Source organism: Carettochelys insculpta, chromosome 7, assembly GCF_033958435.1.
Source record: "Carettochelys insculpta isolate YL-2023 chromosome 7, ASM3395843v1, whole genome shotgun sequence".
NCBI classification, from domain to species: Eukaryota; Metazoa; Chordata; order Testudines; family Carettochelyidae; genus Carettochelys; species Carettochelys insculpta.
Window position 1 is genome coordinate 42,718,122 of NC_134143.1, and position 15,502 is coordinate 42,733,623.

The following is a 15,502-nucleotide window of genomic DNA, read 5'->3' on the forward strand; positions in this document are numbered from 1 at the left end:
GTGGGTGCGCACGGCAGCACTTCATTAGTAAAGTCCCAGCACCCCAATTACCATCCTTCCTTTGAAGGACGGTGGTAATGTAGAAAAGCCCTCTATCAGTCATAGAAGGCAAATACAAACCAAGGTGCCTAATATTCCTGGAATGTTGTAGGCTAGCGCTCCTTACTCTGAAAGTAGGGGGATGCAAATTGATCACAAATATTGGTTTCAGTTCTTCACACACTATTCTCCTCCCTCAGGAGCTGTGTATTTTTCAGGTATGTTTTGTATTGCATTATTAATCCTGAGCCAAGCAGGCCTTCCCAGCCCCAAATTAGCATTATACTAACTCCTTCAAATCATAGTAATGGCTTTGATTTTATACAATAGGCATATTTCAGATGATGCACTCTATCATTTATTGACAAATAAGCAAAGCTTAAAACTGAATCACAAACTAAATGGTTCTTCCACAGTTAGAACTTTATGCCCTTTCCCCCAGAGAGTATTTCTCAAAATCCTAAGATTAATAATGGGGTATCTATTAAAAAATAATAGACTACTCTGCTGCAATAGCTATCCATTTTCAAACCTACCTCCACTCTAGGCTTTGGCACTATTTGTTCAGTGGACAAAATTACACCTAAAGAATGTATAAATATTTATTCAACCTAATCCAAGGCAGTTATAATGAATACTAAAAACAAGATTTTACAATACAGCAACAAGTGATATCTTTCTACTGCTAAATTAAACTAATTTTAACTAATGTTATGCTCTTCACAGTACTTTTGTAATCTGATGTACAACAGCTTCCATTTTCAAAAACCATTAGCTTTCCTATGGAACAAAATGTCAAAACAATAATTTGCATTATTAAATCCTGGATGAGCTTTAAAAACAGTTATAAACTGGGTGGAAATCTAAACAGTGAGCATCACTGAAAAGCTTTCTCCTTGCACTGAGGAATTCTGCAAGAAACATGTATTACACTGTTTGAAGACTTATGTTACAGAAAATCAGCACCTTTCACAGGCTGCTGAAGTGGATATAAAAAAGTCAGACCAATCTTTGAAACCAATATAATCAGCAGACTTACAAGATTATAGTAATTTATCAGTTTTAGTAAGAATCTTAAAATATCAGCTATGCATATACAATTTGCAACAACTACAGTTCCTGAATACTAATTGGCCATTGTATACACTGCATACTCTTCTAAAATATTGCATTCTCAATATTTAAGGTAACACACACACAAAGTACCACATTAAGTTTCACTAACATACATTATTGCAATCAGAGATGAAGTCCACTTTACTGTTGCTTCATTTGGAGTGAAAAGCAACATTTACCTACTAATACTTCACCATGGAGAAATGTTTACCCTTCTCCATGCATTTGACATACCTTCATGAAGGAAAAAAAAGGAAACAACTTTAGGAATCAGAACTTTTAAAAAAAAATCATTTAATTATGCATTGAGAACAGCAATTACTGTAAATCCAAGCTAAGTCTTGCACTAATATGAAATGGCCATTGTGTGTCGAGCAGGACTCAGAATTAACACAAACTGGTAGAGTAATTGCCAATTTCCACTGCAAATGTGGATTTATAAACAAGAAAAACTACTGATTTAAGTGCTAGTCTCTCCTTTTTTGATGGGCCATTTTAACAACAGGATTTTACTACTGAAATTATCCCTATTTTAGAAAATTAAATTTTAGCCTTTAGTCTGTACCCTGACAGACAGGACCATCAAGCTGCCATCTCACTATCCAATGATCTTTCTCTGGCCTCTACTACGTATTTAAATAGTTAATTGCATAATCACAAAGGAATTCACAATATACAGTCTACTATTACTAAACAGCTGTTCTAATTACAAAAATAAATGATTGAAATTCACTTTCCCGGGTAATTTTCCTAGAGATGGATAGAATAAATTGTTACAACAAAGGAACCATGACATTGCAATACTAGGCACTGCAGACAATACATTTAGATAGTAGCAAAATTGGCTGAGAGCAGCTCATATTCTAGGTGATCAAAGTTGACTTATGTGGACCCTTTAGAAAACCATCAGTCTTCTGTTTGTCTATCCAATGTTTTGAATACATCTTAGGCCTTCTGTTTTACATCTACTGAAGAGCTTCCACTATGAACCAGGGAATCCTCATAAGCTAAAATCCAAGAAGAAAGGCTTTAAAAAATAACCCCCTCCCCATGTTCTCTCATTACGTGTTGAATTGGATGGTTTATGTAGAAAATATTGTGTACATACTTTATTAAGCATACGAAAAAAGGATTTGGTACAGTTTGTGCGCTGATGAGTAATTGTACAATTTGACTTTTTTTCCCACCATATATAGTATAAAGAAAGAGATTCAGATGCCTGTCTGTCATAAAGAAAGTACACAAAAATGAAAACCAATCACATTCTAGGTTCAGTGATTACTGACCGAATTTACCCTGCTACATGAAAGTGCTTTATTATATTTGAAGAAAAAAATAAGGAGCAGCAACTTATCACAACTCTCCACAACTGTGCAATAATGACAGAACCTATACAAGAGAATCTGGTACATCAGATTGTATGACTGCTTGTGATCACAGCCTTACGCTCCTTCTTGTTCAGGATAATTTAAAATTTTGCGGTGAGCTTGACGTAAATATTGCTGTTGTTTGAAGTAAACTTTGAAAGCTCCTTTTATAGCAACAAAAGCAATTCCACCCTGAAATTAAAGAGAAGTTTTTAAAACTTACAGAACAAGTTCAGTATTATCCTTTCATGGTTTCCTCTTAAATTTCTTTTAATCAAGAGATAATTACTTTGAATTAAGGTACGTATAAATGACTATTTAAGGCAAATTTTTGTCACAAGAAACTTCTATAGATGTTCATGTTATATAAAAGGATTACATACATATTGGGTTTATAAATCATTGTGGAAGAATTTATTCACTTACATTTTGACAAAATACGAAACCAAAAATGAGAGGTTTTCTCCAGAACACATAATACACAACAGACAAACACCACAATAAGGCTATGTGGCTTCTGTCAACAAAGCGTGCATCCAGACTGCAGACCTGCCGGAGAGATCTGCCGGTCGGGAGCGTTCTGTCAATATCCCTGTATACTTTGTTCCATGAGGAAGAAGAGGTGTGTCTCAACAGACGAGGTTTTCCCAATATTTGACCCTGTGTGGACAGGCCAAATGTCGGAAAAGCCTCTCCCAACAGAACTGTCAGCCAAAGATATGCAAACGTGTTGCACAATTTGTGTACCTTCTGCTAACAGTTCTCGTCCATCTGGACATAGCCTAATTGCCAGTACCACTAAATCTAATCAGAACTTGAAAAATCTACTTGCTAAGGGCCAATAAGGAAATTCCTCTGGCAAATACAGATGGGATCAAAACCATCAGTTTAGTCCTCACTGCTGTACAAACACTTAACATCTCAAGTGGTCTTCTCTAGGCCTTGTCCACATAGGGGATTTAGTCCACAAGAACTCAAATTACTCTGGTGTGAAAATGTCATAGTCTAGAATATATGTTGCTGGCTGTTCAGAGTTGAGCAAATCTCTACACATCCTACCAGCCATTAAGGTTCTCTTCCTTACTCTCAAAAATACTTGGCAAAATACAAAGTGCAGATAATCCTCTTGGGCAAAGTTTTTCATGAAACTTCCATCTGGGCTCATAAACAGTACTATCTTCCTTTCACATGGTCACTGTCACTCTGCAACTTGAGGGGCTAGATAAACAGTTCCTTCCTTCAGTTCCAGGTGCTTGTGAATGGCTTTTCTAACTAGGGAAGTAGATAAGCCAGGTCTCCCAGCATAATGTCCATACTAGGGACAAAAGTTCCTTTATTCCATATGTTACACAGAGTTGTGTTCTCAAAGATTCTAGCATCTTGGATATTTACAGACCATCCTGAATTTATTACTGTAAAACAGACATAGTGATCAACCAGCCCTTGGTGCACCATGGAGCAATACCCTCCTAAGCTCTGAAGCCTCGTGCAAGGGGAAAACAAAAGAAAGGCACATGGATCTCCTGAAATGCCCCAATGCAGCTTGGGAAAAGCCACCTCCTGAGCACAGTCAACCTTTGTAACTTAGTTCAACAGTCTCTTATGCACGACATTGCATACGAGATCACATACCTGCATGAAAACAGTCCTAAGAGTTGATCACCCTACACCAAATTTGTGGGCTATAGACAAGCAACCTTGATGTTGCCAAGTCCCTGATCGACCAACTAGCTTTTCCAATGGTACAGGTCAGTGCATTTTGGTACAGCGTTGCTGCAGCTCTGGGGCTGGTTCAGCACATATCTTAAAAAAAGATTGTCTTCACTATCCTGAAATTTTCTCACCATATCTAGTCATCCCAGATTTGCAGAATCCTTTCCCAATAACTAATGCTCATTTACTGAGCCCAGTAATGGTGCTGCGCCATATGAAGCTGCTCCAGAAATAACTCATTACAGTGGCAGTTGCTCAGAGTCCTGCTCCCCCTCTTGCTGATAGTACTATTGGCGTATCTGCTTAGCGGTGTAGTAGGTGAAGTCCAAAATTGAAGCCATTGGCTTCAAGAGCTCAAAATAAAGTCTAACATCCTCTGTGTATTTGTGATTGTCTGCACAATGGCACAGAACATTGCTGGTTTCCATGATGGCCAAAAGAATTCAAAAAAGAGCTCTAGCCCATCCACAAAGAAAGAGCATAGAACAGAGGGAGTGGAATGATGGGACTTTTTAAAATTTGACCACAAGCATCAGAATTTTACTGGCTTCCACCTGACTTCTGCTGTGCATTCCACTATATACAGTGAGAAATATCCCAGAATGAACTCTGCTCAGCAGCTAAACACAGGACCATGACATACAGTCACATGCCAGCTCTTATTACAGAGTAATTAACTTCCATCAGTGCACAATGATGCAAACTGAAAGAGGGCATAGCGACATGCACATTTGTATGGTTTATATACAGTACATCCAACAATGCATGTCCAATGAGTGTGCCCTTAAATCCTCCTGTGTGGACTGTCTTAGTCTGTTCTAATGGTTCTGCTGGTATTGGTCATAGCTTTCCCAAACTGAACAGCAGCACAAAAATTGACAAGGTTCTGAAGTGACTAATTGTTGGTATTGAGAAGAGTAGTTGGCGGTACAGCAGAGGAAACAGTGAAAAAGACAAGTATACCAGCCTCATTCACAGCTTCTTTTAAAGAAGCCATGAGCAGAAGCAGCAGGCACTTGAGGTGTTCTTCAGGGAGGATCTTTCCTATTCCCTGCTTTCCCTATTTCAGCAGCAATGAGCAGGTGGAGGATAAGACTGTCTTTTCCAGAAGCCAAAGCAGCAAGGGAGTAAAATTTATATGCTTACTCTTCAGAAACAAATAGAAAGAAGCATATCCCTGTGAACAGACTTTACAGACTGAACCTTCCACTCTGAAGTGACTGGTGGGGACACACAGCCCACCATCATCTCCCACATTAGGCTGTTGTTTGAAGTTCAAAATTCTGGATTCAGATTAATCTACCATCTTAGATATTACTACGTTGGTCACTCCAGCCCCCTATCTAGGCTAGCTATTGTAAAAAAGCACATCATTTAAATACCATTCTAAATTATACTTCTGTGTATTCTCCTTCTCTGCTCACACAGAATCTTTACAACTTACAACTCCTTATACCATTATTACCATTTCCAAAAAAAACAAACATTGTAAATAATCTTACCAGGATTGTCCTTTGTAAATTAGAATTAACACTGCTGAACATCAGCTTGCCAACTATGGTGGCAATGGTTGGAAAGACAAGAGCTCCACACAGAATACGAGTAGCAGAGACGTGATCTGCTAGAGGGTTGGCCTCAGCTGGAATACGAGGAACAGGACACCCAATACCTAGAGAAAAATCATATTGCCAACTAAAAAAAGCAGACAACTTAAGAAGTTAAAAAACTGAGGATGACTTAAAATTGTTTTCATTATAAATTTAACCTTTCAAGCCTAGTTTTATACAATTTCCCTCTCTTCAGTAAATAGTCTATTTCTATTAAATAAACTAATCATTTTCAGGCATCAACTTTTAGTTTCTCACACTAAACTTTCATTTACAGTTTTTTTTATTTTAATATTTGCACAGCCATAGAGCACAGAGGCCACAACAGAGTTCAGAGCCCTATTGGGCTAGGCACTGTACAATCACACAGTAAGAGACAGCCTTAAGAGCATATACTCAAAATAAATCAGACAAAACGTCAGAGGAAAGGGAGCATTATTATCCCCATTACCAGCAGGGAAACTGCCCTCCACACTCAACCTTGCATAGGCATAGCACAGACTTCATGTTTCACTCAGATTTAATTGATTACCTGGAAATATACTATTCAGAATTTGAAGTTTGTTCGAATATTTGCGCCACAGTCTGAGCACATAGTCTTCCCAGCGAATCATCTTCCCCAATATCAGCATGACTGGGATGGTGGGAAGTCCAATCAAAAGAAACAAAGGATCAGCTCTCTCCATGACGTCAAGACCTTCTTTATGACCTACAACCTGTGAAACATTCAAAAAGTTTTAGTGCCTGATGGCTATTGTGCAGGGGACAATTTTAAGTGTCTAGATTTGAAAGATTTTATTGATTTGTATCAAACTGCCTAGACATCTAATCTTCAAAATAATCCTATAAAATTTTACCTGATGTTTACATTTCTCACATCGTGCTCTTCATTGCTTATCAAATTTGCTGGTGGTGAGTTACCAGTTCCAGTTCTTGCCTGACTCATCTTGCATTAGTGAGTCAATACATAATTAAGTCCTCCTTAGCCAGTTGTGCTTGTTTATGTACTCATGCCAAGTGATGTTAATATATAAATATTCTAAACGTGCTGTTTGAGACAGTTTAAAGCTAACTTATAGTACAACAGCACATTTTCTAACATCTGCATGAAGCCACATAACTTGGAAAGATTAATTTTAATTTTGGGTTAAAAACTGCTCAGCAGCTATGATTTAAGAATACAAATCAAGAGCTGAATTTTCCCCTCAGTAGTGTCCCTAGGGAACTGGTTCCGGCACCCCAAAGTGGTACCCGTATGGTGCTGTATAAGGGGCACCACTGATTTCCCCCTATATCAAGTTCCTTCTTGCTAAAATCTCCAACAACTGGGAAGGATGGCAGGTCATGCACTGGACATGAACACCACATCTTGAATACCAGTTATGAAACAGGTAACTGACTTTTCTTTGAGTGACCGCTCATTCCATTTAATGTTTGGTGACTCTCAAAGGCAACAATTACCCTAGCGAGTTTTGCTTGCAAAATCCTGGTTTTGTCAACAAAATTCATGGAGCGTGCACACACAAAATGGGATTTGTCAACAGTATCATGACAAAACTCAGCATTTTTGCTGGCAGCATTCTGCCTCAAACCTTTGAGGCAGAATGCTGCTGTCAACAGATTCTGTCAACAAAAAAGCTGTGTGGCTGCTCTGAAGGGCTCTCTCTCAACAGACAGGGCATCCACAACAATGGGCAGCCCAGTGTGCTGTGCTTCTGGGTGCCTGTTTTATCACGAGAGCAGCCAGGCAGTCTGGCTGCTCTGGTGAGAGAGAGGAGCGCTCTCCCGATTGGCTTTTGCGTGTGGCTGCACTTTGTCAACAGAAGTTACTGGAAAAACTCTCCTGACAGTGATTTCTGTTGAGAGCGCACTGTAGTGTAGCCATAGCCAAACAGTATCAATGGAGGCAAGCAAGAATTCATGAACTTGCAGCTTGTAGCACTGCTCTACTGAATCCAGTGTCCTCTCTGGCCTGCTGGGTGATGACATAATGGGCCATGAAGGACCAGGTCACAACTCTACAGCTGTCCTGAATCAGTGATGAGGCAACTTGAAGCTCATGCCCTGCATATGGCCCAGCAGGGCTCTAGGTGTGGCCTGCAAGACATTTTGTTTATCTTTGCCCATATACAGCTTTGCCAGATTTCACTCGTTTCTATCAGCATAGTTTTTTCCCCAACTGGCATTACTAAAGTGACATGCACATAAAGCAAGGGCACTGACTGAGAAAGCCATGCACTCCCTCAATCTGATAAAAGCACTCCTGTGGTTCAGTTGGCACACCCCCACAAATTCTAGGTATGCAACTACCCTATTGTGGAAGACCATCTTGGTTATGACAATTTTGAAACTCACTGAGACGAAGGAAGGCCATTCATGCAGTACACTCATTAGCTTAGGTTATCCATCACTGTCCTAGATGGACACCCAGACCAGGAAGGTTGCCAATTACACCTGTGCTCTTGTTGAGTGGGCTTTTGCCAGAAGAGGTGGTGGAAACTGCGATAGCTCATAACAGGTCCTGATGCAGAACATAATCCAACTGGAGACTCTTTGAGAGGAGACTGGGAGGCCCTTCATGTATAAGCACCTCTCTCTGTTAGAGTTATGTGCCATGGAGCAAACCACTAGTAGGAGGACGTCATGATTAATGTGGAAAAAAGACAGCACCTTGAAAGAAAGGCCAAATGACCATGCTGTTGCTCCTTTCCCTATGGGGGTTCTGAGGTCAGCATTTTAAATTTCCAACACTGGCTACACTGGCTTGGTTGATGTGATAGCTAACACCCACATACAGTGTAAGTTTGTGACACACACACTAGAGTAGGGAACTTTGCTAGAGCAAAGGAACATTCCAGCACCACCACTGGAGGTAAGAGGGTGGAGGGGAGCTGGTGTTGTCCTTTATGTCGTGCCATATGGGAACCACTCCAGGGGTGCCAGAGCCAGTTTCCTATGGATACCACTGAGGGAAAAAAGTTTTGGCGCTTATGCATGTGGCAACCATATCATACATGTCTCAGAGAAATGGAAGGGACCTTGAGAGGTCATCAAGTCCAGTCCCCTGCACTCACAGCAGGATTTATCACCATCCCTGACATTTTTTTTTTTTTTTTTTTTTTTTTTATAATCGAACCTGCCCCAGACCCTTGAAAGGTCCCCCTCAAAGGCTGAACTCACAACCCTGGGTTTACAAGGCCAATGCTCTAACCACTGAGCTATCCCTCCCCTCCAACAGGCACCTAACATGCACACACACCTAACATGAAATGGACATGAGCAAACACTCTTAAGAAAAATCTGACTTTTGCGGTGTTAAAAACATGGCAAAATGACCAGAAATACATACATTTCTAGCAAAACATCACTCTTAAATAGCACCCATTGGCTTGTATTTAATACCCTGCATTTTAACTGGTGTGGGTCAAAACCAACCAAGCCAAATGTCAGACTAAATGCTCTCATCTCATTCCAACAGGAGACATGAAATGGTCCGTATAATCAGAAGGCTCAAAATCTCCATTTAGATTTAAATAGTTGCTAAGATGAAGGTACACGTTTAAGCACACAATTTTGTAACGAGTCTTTAGAGCAGATTTTTCATAGGTTGAGAACTTCAGGGAATTGTACCTGCGCTGGAGGTCTTGTGTGGCAAAACTGACCAAGGTTGCTACCACCACTGATGCACCTCTAAAAAGAATGAAGTTTTGCGTGGCCTTCAAATGACCAATAAGTCAAGTTCAAAAGTGAGAAATGTAACAAGCACTGCTGGTCTTAGACTTCGGCTGTCCTAAAAGGTTTGTATCAAAACAAATAAGCACCATAGGCTTCATCTGGTACAACACACAGAACAGACTGAGATCATTTTTAAAAACCAAAGAAAAACAAAGCTTCAGCAGAATGGGTGTGATGACTGGTTAAAAAAATATTATGAAGACAACTAACCACAACATAGTTCCCAGGAGCATTTCTGGAAGGTTCCCCCCCCCCCCACATAATAAACTAGGCAAGTCTATTTTATTCTTTCGCACCTGGTGAAGGCTACATCAAATCACCAAACTCTGTAGTACTGATTTATTGGCTGAAGTTAGTGCTGCCAACAAATTCTAAATGAGTAAATTAAATTCTTAGAGCAAAGACAATATATGCACAATTTGTCTTCAGCATTGTCACCAACCTCCTCCCAACTGAGTGAACTATGAGACTCTTACCCTGCTCCTCAACATCCTGTCCCAACCCAAGGATTCAAACCTCCTCTTCTCTCTTTTCTGGATCACTATGGCCCTTCCTCATAGGGCTCCCATGGTTTCGAAGTGTCTACCTTCTACATTTCTTATTGGTCCAGCAGTCCAGTGAAGTAGCACTTTCCTATCCATATTGATTCTTACCCATCTGAAGCTTAATATTTGCAACTGACTTAGGTCTGATTTACATTACAAACTTACATCAGTACAGCTATGGCCATGTCTACACAGCAGCATTATTTCTGAATAAGCTATTCCAGAAGAGGTATTTCCAAATAGCTTATTCAGAAATACAGCATCTACACATAAAATGCATTTCAAAACAGTACTCAGCTATTACAAAATACGCTCTATTGTGTCTGAACACTCTATTTAGAAACAGAGCCCTTGGACTCATGATAGCTTATTTAGAAAAAGCCTCTATTCCCTGTCTGCACAGCCCCTATTTTAAATATTTATTTCAAAATAGGCAGTATTCCTCATGCAATGAGGTTTACCAAATTCTAAATAAAATGCCTGCTACTTTGAAATTATTTCAAAATAGCAGTTGTATTGTGTAGATGCTCGCAAGTTTATTTCAAATAACTTTGCTGTGTAGATACACCCCATGTCTCTAAAGGGTGCAAAATACCCCCGAGACTATGTCTATACTAAAGGAGAAAGTCAAATTAAGACACGCAACTCTAGCTATGTTTATTACATAGTTGGAGTAGATGTAGATTTGAGCTTCTGTGCCATCTCCAAAAGGTTGATGGGAGTAAACACTCCCACCGATTTCCCTTACTCCTTGCAAGGAGCAGGAAACCCCTCCCACTCCAGGGCCATGTGGTTATGCTGGCAGCTTTTGGAAACAGCATGGGGCTGGGATAGGCAGGAAGCCTGCCTTAATCACAGTCCCGTTGCACCATCAGAGATTGCAAGTCTCCAGGATTGACAAGTAGATTATGATCAACCACTTGACCATTTATTTAGCTCATTCACAAATGTGGGTTTGATATAGGACTTATTGGGTAAAATTACTTGGTCTGCATTAAGTAGCCACCCAATCCTTCAGTCTTCCAGTGCAATGATTTTTTTAAAATGACTTTGAACCCAACCCCCAACACTCAAAAATAAAAGATTCCTGTTATATGTCCCATCGTCATTAGAAAAGTCTGAACCAAACCAAAATGGCCCAGTCTGGAAATAAATATAAAGGAAAAATATTCAGCCAAAAGAATTATTTGGAAAGAAGTAACATGCAAGGGAAAAAAAGTGAATTTGAACCTGCATCACTGTCACAGCTCCATAAGTGACAGCTGTCCAGTAGATAGAGCCCACCATTATTCCTGCTGCTGCAAATGGACATGCTTTTGAGATCAGCCGATCTGCAAGATCCAAGACATAAACGACTGGACCTACAAGAGAAAGGAGAAGGTGGTTTCAAAAGAGATACTATTGTAAAAATAGGCAATAATTGTACATTATTGAGTAGACTGATTACTCAGCAGACTTGAGAGTCACAGACAGACTTTAAGGCCTAGATAGGATGAACAAAATATCTAGTCTCACCACCTATATCCGCAGTGTCCAATACACTCCATGTTTGCCACACATGGCAAAGGGGGAAGCAGACTGTGGCAAATGCGGGGCAGTGGCTTGGGTGGTGGCATGGTGGCTCAGGAACCACCCCACCATGTGGCCCCCAAGCCAGCCACACGGCATACGAGAAGCCACAGCTCAAGTCCCCAGAACTGCCGCCCAAGCTGCTGCCCCAGCTCTCGGGACCGCGCAGCTCCGGTAACTCACTGGGGACAGCGGGGTAGATACAGAGACCATCAGTTGCGACAGAGATGCATCCATCTCTGAGACCCCTGAAATGGCCAGGAAATGATTTAGGGACATATACCCAGATGATTCTGATAAGCGACTGCTGCCTCATGACACAGAAGGCTAAAAAACCCTAGTTTCCTGCCAATTTTTGAGGTCCTGGTTAATGCACATGCCCGATTTCAATTTTATAATACACTGCGATAAAGGAGGATCACTCATATGGCCCACTCGCTAGCCTTGGTTGCCCACTGCTGCTATACTGAGCAGCTGATAGTTGAAGTAATTTTACACTTATAATCAAATAACCAAGAAACAGGACTACATGAACACAAAAAGAGTTATATTGGGTCAGACCAAAGGTCCATCTAGTTCAGTGTCTTATCTTCCCAACAGTGGCCAGTGCCAGGTGCCTTCCAAGGAATGAACAGAACAGATAATCATGAATAGTAACAAAGAGGTATCTGTGTTAGTCTATATTCTAACAAAATGAAACAGCAGTCATGTAGCACTTTAAAGACCAACAAAATCACTTATTAGATGATGAACTTTCACAGGACAGACCCACTTCTTTGCATCTGTCCCACAAAAGCTCCTCACCTAATAAATCATTTTGTTAGTCTTTGAAGTGCTACATGACTGCTGTTTTGTTGTTAGATAATCATGGTGTAACCAGCCCCTGTCGCTCATTCCCAGCCTCTAGCAAACAGCAGCTACGAACACCATCCCTATCTGTCCTGGCATTTTTGAGCTCTGTAATAGCCTTGGTCTTCACAACAGCCTCTGTGAAAGAGTTCCAAAGGGTTGACTGCGCATCGTGAGAAGAAATACTTCTTTTGTTTTAAACCAGATGCCTGTTGTTAATTTCAGTTGGTGACCCCTAATTCTTGAGTTATGAGAAGGAGTAAACATCTTATCCTTATCTACTTTCTATACATCTGCCATGATTATATAGACCTTAAATCATATCCCTCCTTTGTTCTCTTTTCTCACATGAAAAGTCAGTTTTTATAAAATCTCTCCTCACACAGAAGCCACTCCATACTCCTACTCATTTTGTTTCCCCTTTCCTGAACCTTTTCCAATACATCTTTTTTCACATGGTGCACCCACATCGACACACAGCATCATGATGTGGGCATAACATGGACTTACAGACGTAATATATTGTCTATCTCAGAAGCTAACCAGTCACCCAGATTTGAGATCTTTTGGTAGTTCTTCACAATCTGCCTAGGACTTAATTATCTTGAGTAGTTTTGTATCATTTGCAAATTTTGTCATCTCACTGTTTTAACCGTTTTCCCAGATCATTTATGAATATGCTGAATAGCACTGGTTCCAGACCAGACCAGACCCCTGAGGGACAAAACAAGTTAAATCTCTCCATTCTGAAAACTGATAATTTATACCTACCCTTTGTTTCCTATCTTTTAACCTGTTTCCAATCCATCAGATGACCTACCCTCTTATCCCATGGCGGCTTACTTTATTTAAGATCCTTTGGTAAATGACTTTGGCCTTTTGGAAATCCAATTACACTATTATCCACTGAATCCCTTATTCACATGCTTGTTAACACCATCAAAGAATTCTAGTCAATTGGTGAGACCTGATTTTGTTTATAAACACCATGTTGACCCCCAGCCACAACAAAAAATTATCCTTCATTACATGTCTAACAACGTTGTACTTCGCTACAGTTTTGACTAGTTTGCTCGCTACTACAGTAAGGCTTACTGGCCTATAATTGCCAGGATCACCTCTGGAGTCCTTTTCTAAATTGACATCATATTAGCTACATTCTAGTAATTTAAAAAAAAAAATCAAACATCTATTTTGAACACAAGCCACAAGAGAGTTTAAAAGGTAATGAACTTGCATGGGAAATGCCTTCTTTTCTACGTGTTATTCAAATGCTATATATTAGAAGTAAGTCCGAGGAATCATGCAAGAAAAGTAGTTCCAAGTATAATACCACACAAAGTATCAATTATTGTTGCTACAAACTACCTGTAACCATGTGTAGATTTTTTTTAAAAATTGGGGAATTTTCAAGTTTTTTGTTCAGTTCACTTTAGTCCCAGGCTACTTGTTTTCTTCACACAAGACTCACAAATTTCCTTGAACGTGAGGGGGAAAGGATACGTCTAGTTTCTTTTTTGTGCACATTACTAAAATGATAAATCTACTGTAAAAAGTCCCAGCACACTAAGCACACTGATTTGATGTAAAACTGAATTGCACCAATCTTTCCATAGCAGAATAGGATATAATTGCATATTATGATTTTTTTAAACACATTATATATTTTAGTAGAAAGAGCTACCCCTGAATTATACAGAACTGGTTCTTACTAAACTACAATTTCACACATCTTTACTTAGCTTGTAAACTATTCTGTGCAGGGACTGTGGTTAGCATACATATGCACAGAATGCACTGATCGCTATACCTACCTACGTGCTTCTAGCTTCCATCCTGCACACATAACTAGATCCATTGTTTACAGTCAAGCCCTTAGGTACAATTGCATTTGCTCTGATCCTACTGACAGAAACGAAAAACTATAAGATTGTTACCAAATATTCATAAACCTGAATTACCTGCCAGGAGAAATAAAAAAAACAAATCAACAAGGCCAGATGAATACCCAGAGACCAGCTACTCCAAGGTAGGCCCAAAAAATTCAAGAACAGAACACCACTGGTCATTACCCTACAGCCCCCAACTCAAACCACTGCAATGCATTATTAAAGACCTACAACCTATTCTTAATCAGGATGCCACACGCCAGAAGGCCCTAGGTGACAGGCCTGTTCTCTCCTACAGACAACCTCCCAACCTTACAAGAATTCTCACCAACAGCCACAGTCCATACTGCAGGAACACCAGTCCTGGGACTTGCAACAAAGCCCGCTGCCAGCTTTGTCCACATATCTATTCTGGGGATACCATCACTGGACCTAACCAGGTTAGTCACAGAATCATGGGCACATTCTCATGTTCCTCAGCTAACATCATATACACCATCATGTGCCAACAATGCCCAGATGCTTTGTATATTGGACAGACTTCAAACTCTATCAGACAAAGAGTTAATGGGCACAAAACAGACAAAAACAATCCCGATCCACAAACCAATCAGCCTGAATTTTAATGGAGTGGGCCATACTGTTAATGACTTAAGAGTCTGCATCTTACTGAAGAGGAATCTTCACACTACTTTGGAAAGAGAGGCTGCTGAACTCTCTTTTATATTCAAATTTGACAAATTAACACATGGTTTGAACTGGGATGCAAATTTTATGGGTCATTATAGGGGCTCTTTTACATACTTGGCTTAATCTAATTCTTTACTCCTCCCCACCCCGCGCACCTCTATTCTCTGATTTGCTCAGCTTGTTAATTTTTTTTCTGATCTGTCAACCTTGATTACTATTTTTGGTTCTCTGTGCCTTAAATATTGAGTCTGTTCTGGTATGGCTATGGTCTGAAGAAGTGGGTCTGCCCCACGAAAGCTCACCTAATAAATTATTTTGTTAGTCTTTAAAGTGCTACTTTACTGCTTTTTTGTTTTGATAATATATAGTCTAGCACAGCTTTC

The 15,502-nt window shown here is 40.0% G+C and overlaps 1 protein-coding gene across 1 annotated transcript in view; it reads right to left on the reverse strand.

Moving 5' to 3' along the window:
- Nucleotides 1-372: 372 nt before the first annotated feature.
- MARCHF5 (membrane associated ring-CH-type finger 5) overlaps nucleotides 373-15,502 on the reverse strand; it is a 53,087-nt gene continuing 37,957 nt past the window's right edge. The window contains exons 3-6 of the mRNA XM_074999559.1: nucleotides 11,353-11,483; nucleotides 6,375-6,558; nucleotides 5,738-5,904; nucleotides 373-2,714 (exon numbers count right to left, since the gene is read on the reverse strand). Of these exons, the coding sequence (XP_074855660.1) occupies nucleotides 2,598-2,714; nucleotides 5,738-5,904; nucleotides 6,375-6,558; nucleotides 11,353-11,483 (599 nt within the window). The 3' untranslated portion in view covers nucleotides 373-2,597. The remainder of the gene's footprint in view (nucleotides 2,715-5,737; nucleotides 5,905-6,374; nucleotides 6,559-11,352; nucleotides 11,484-15,502) is intronic.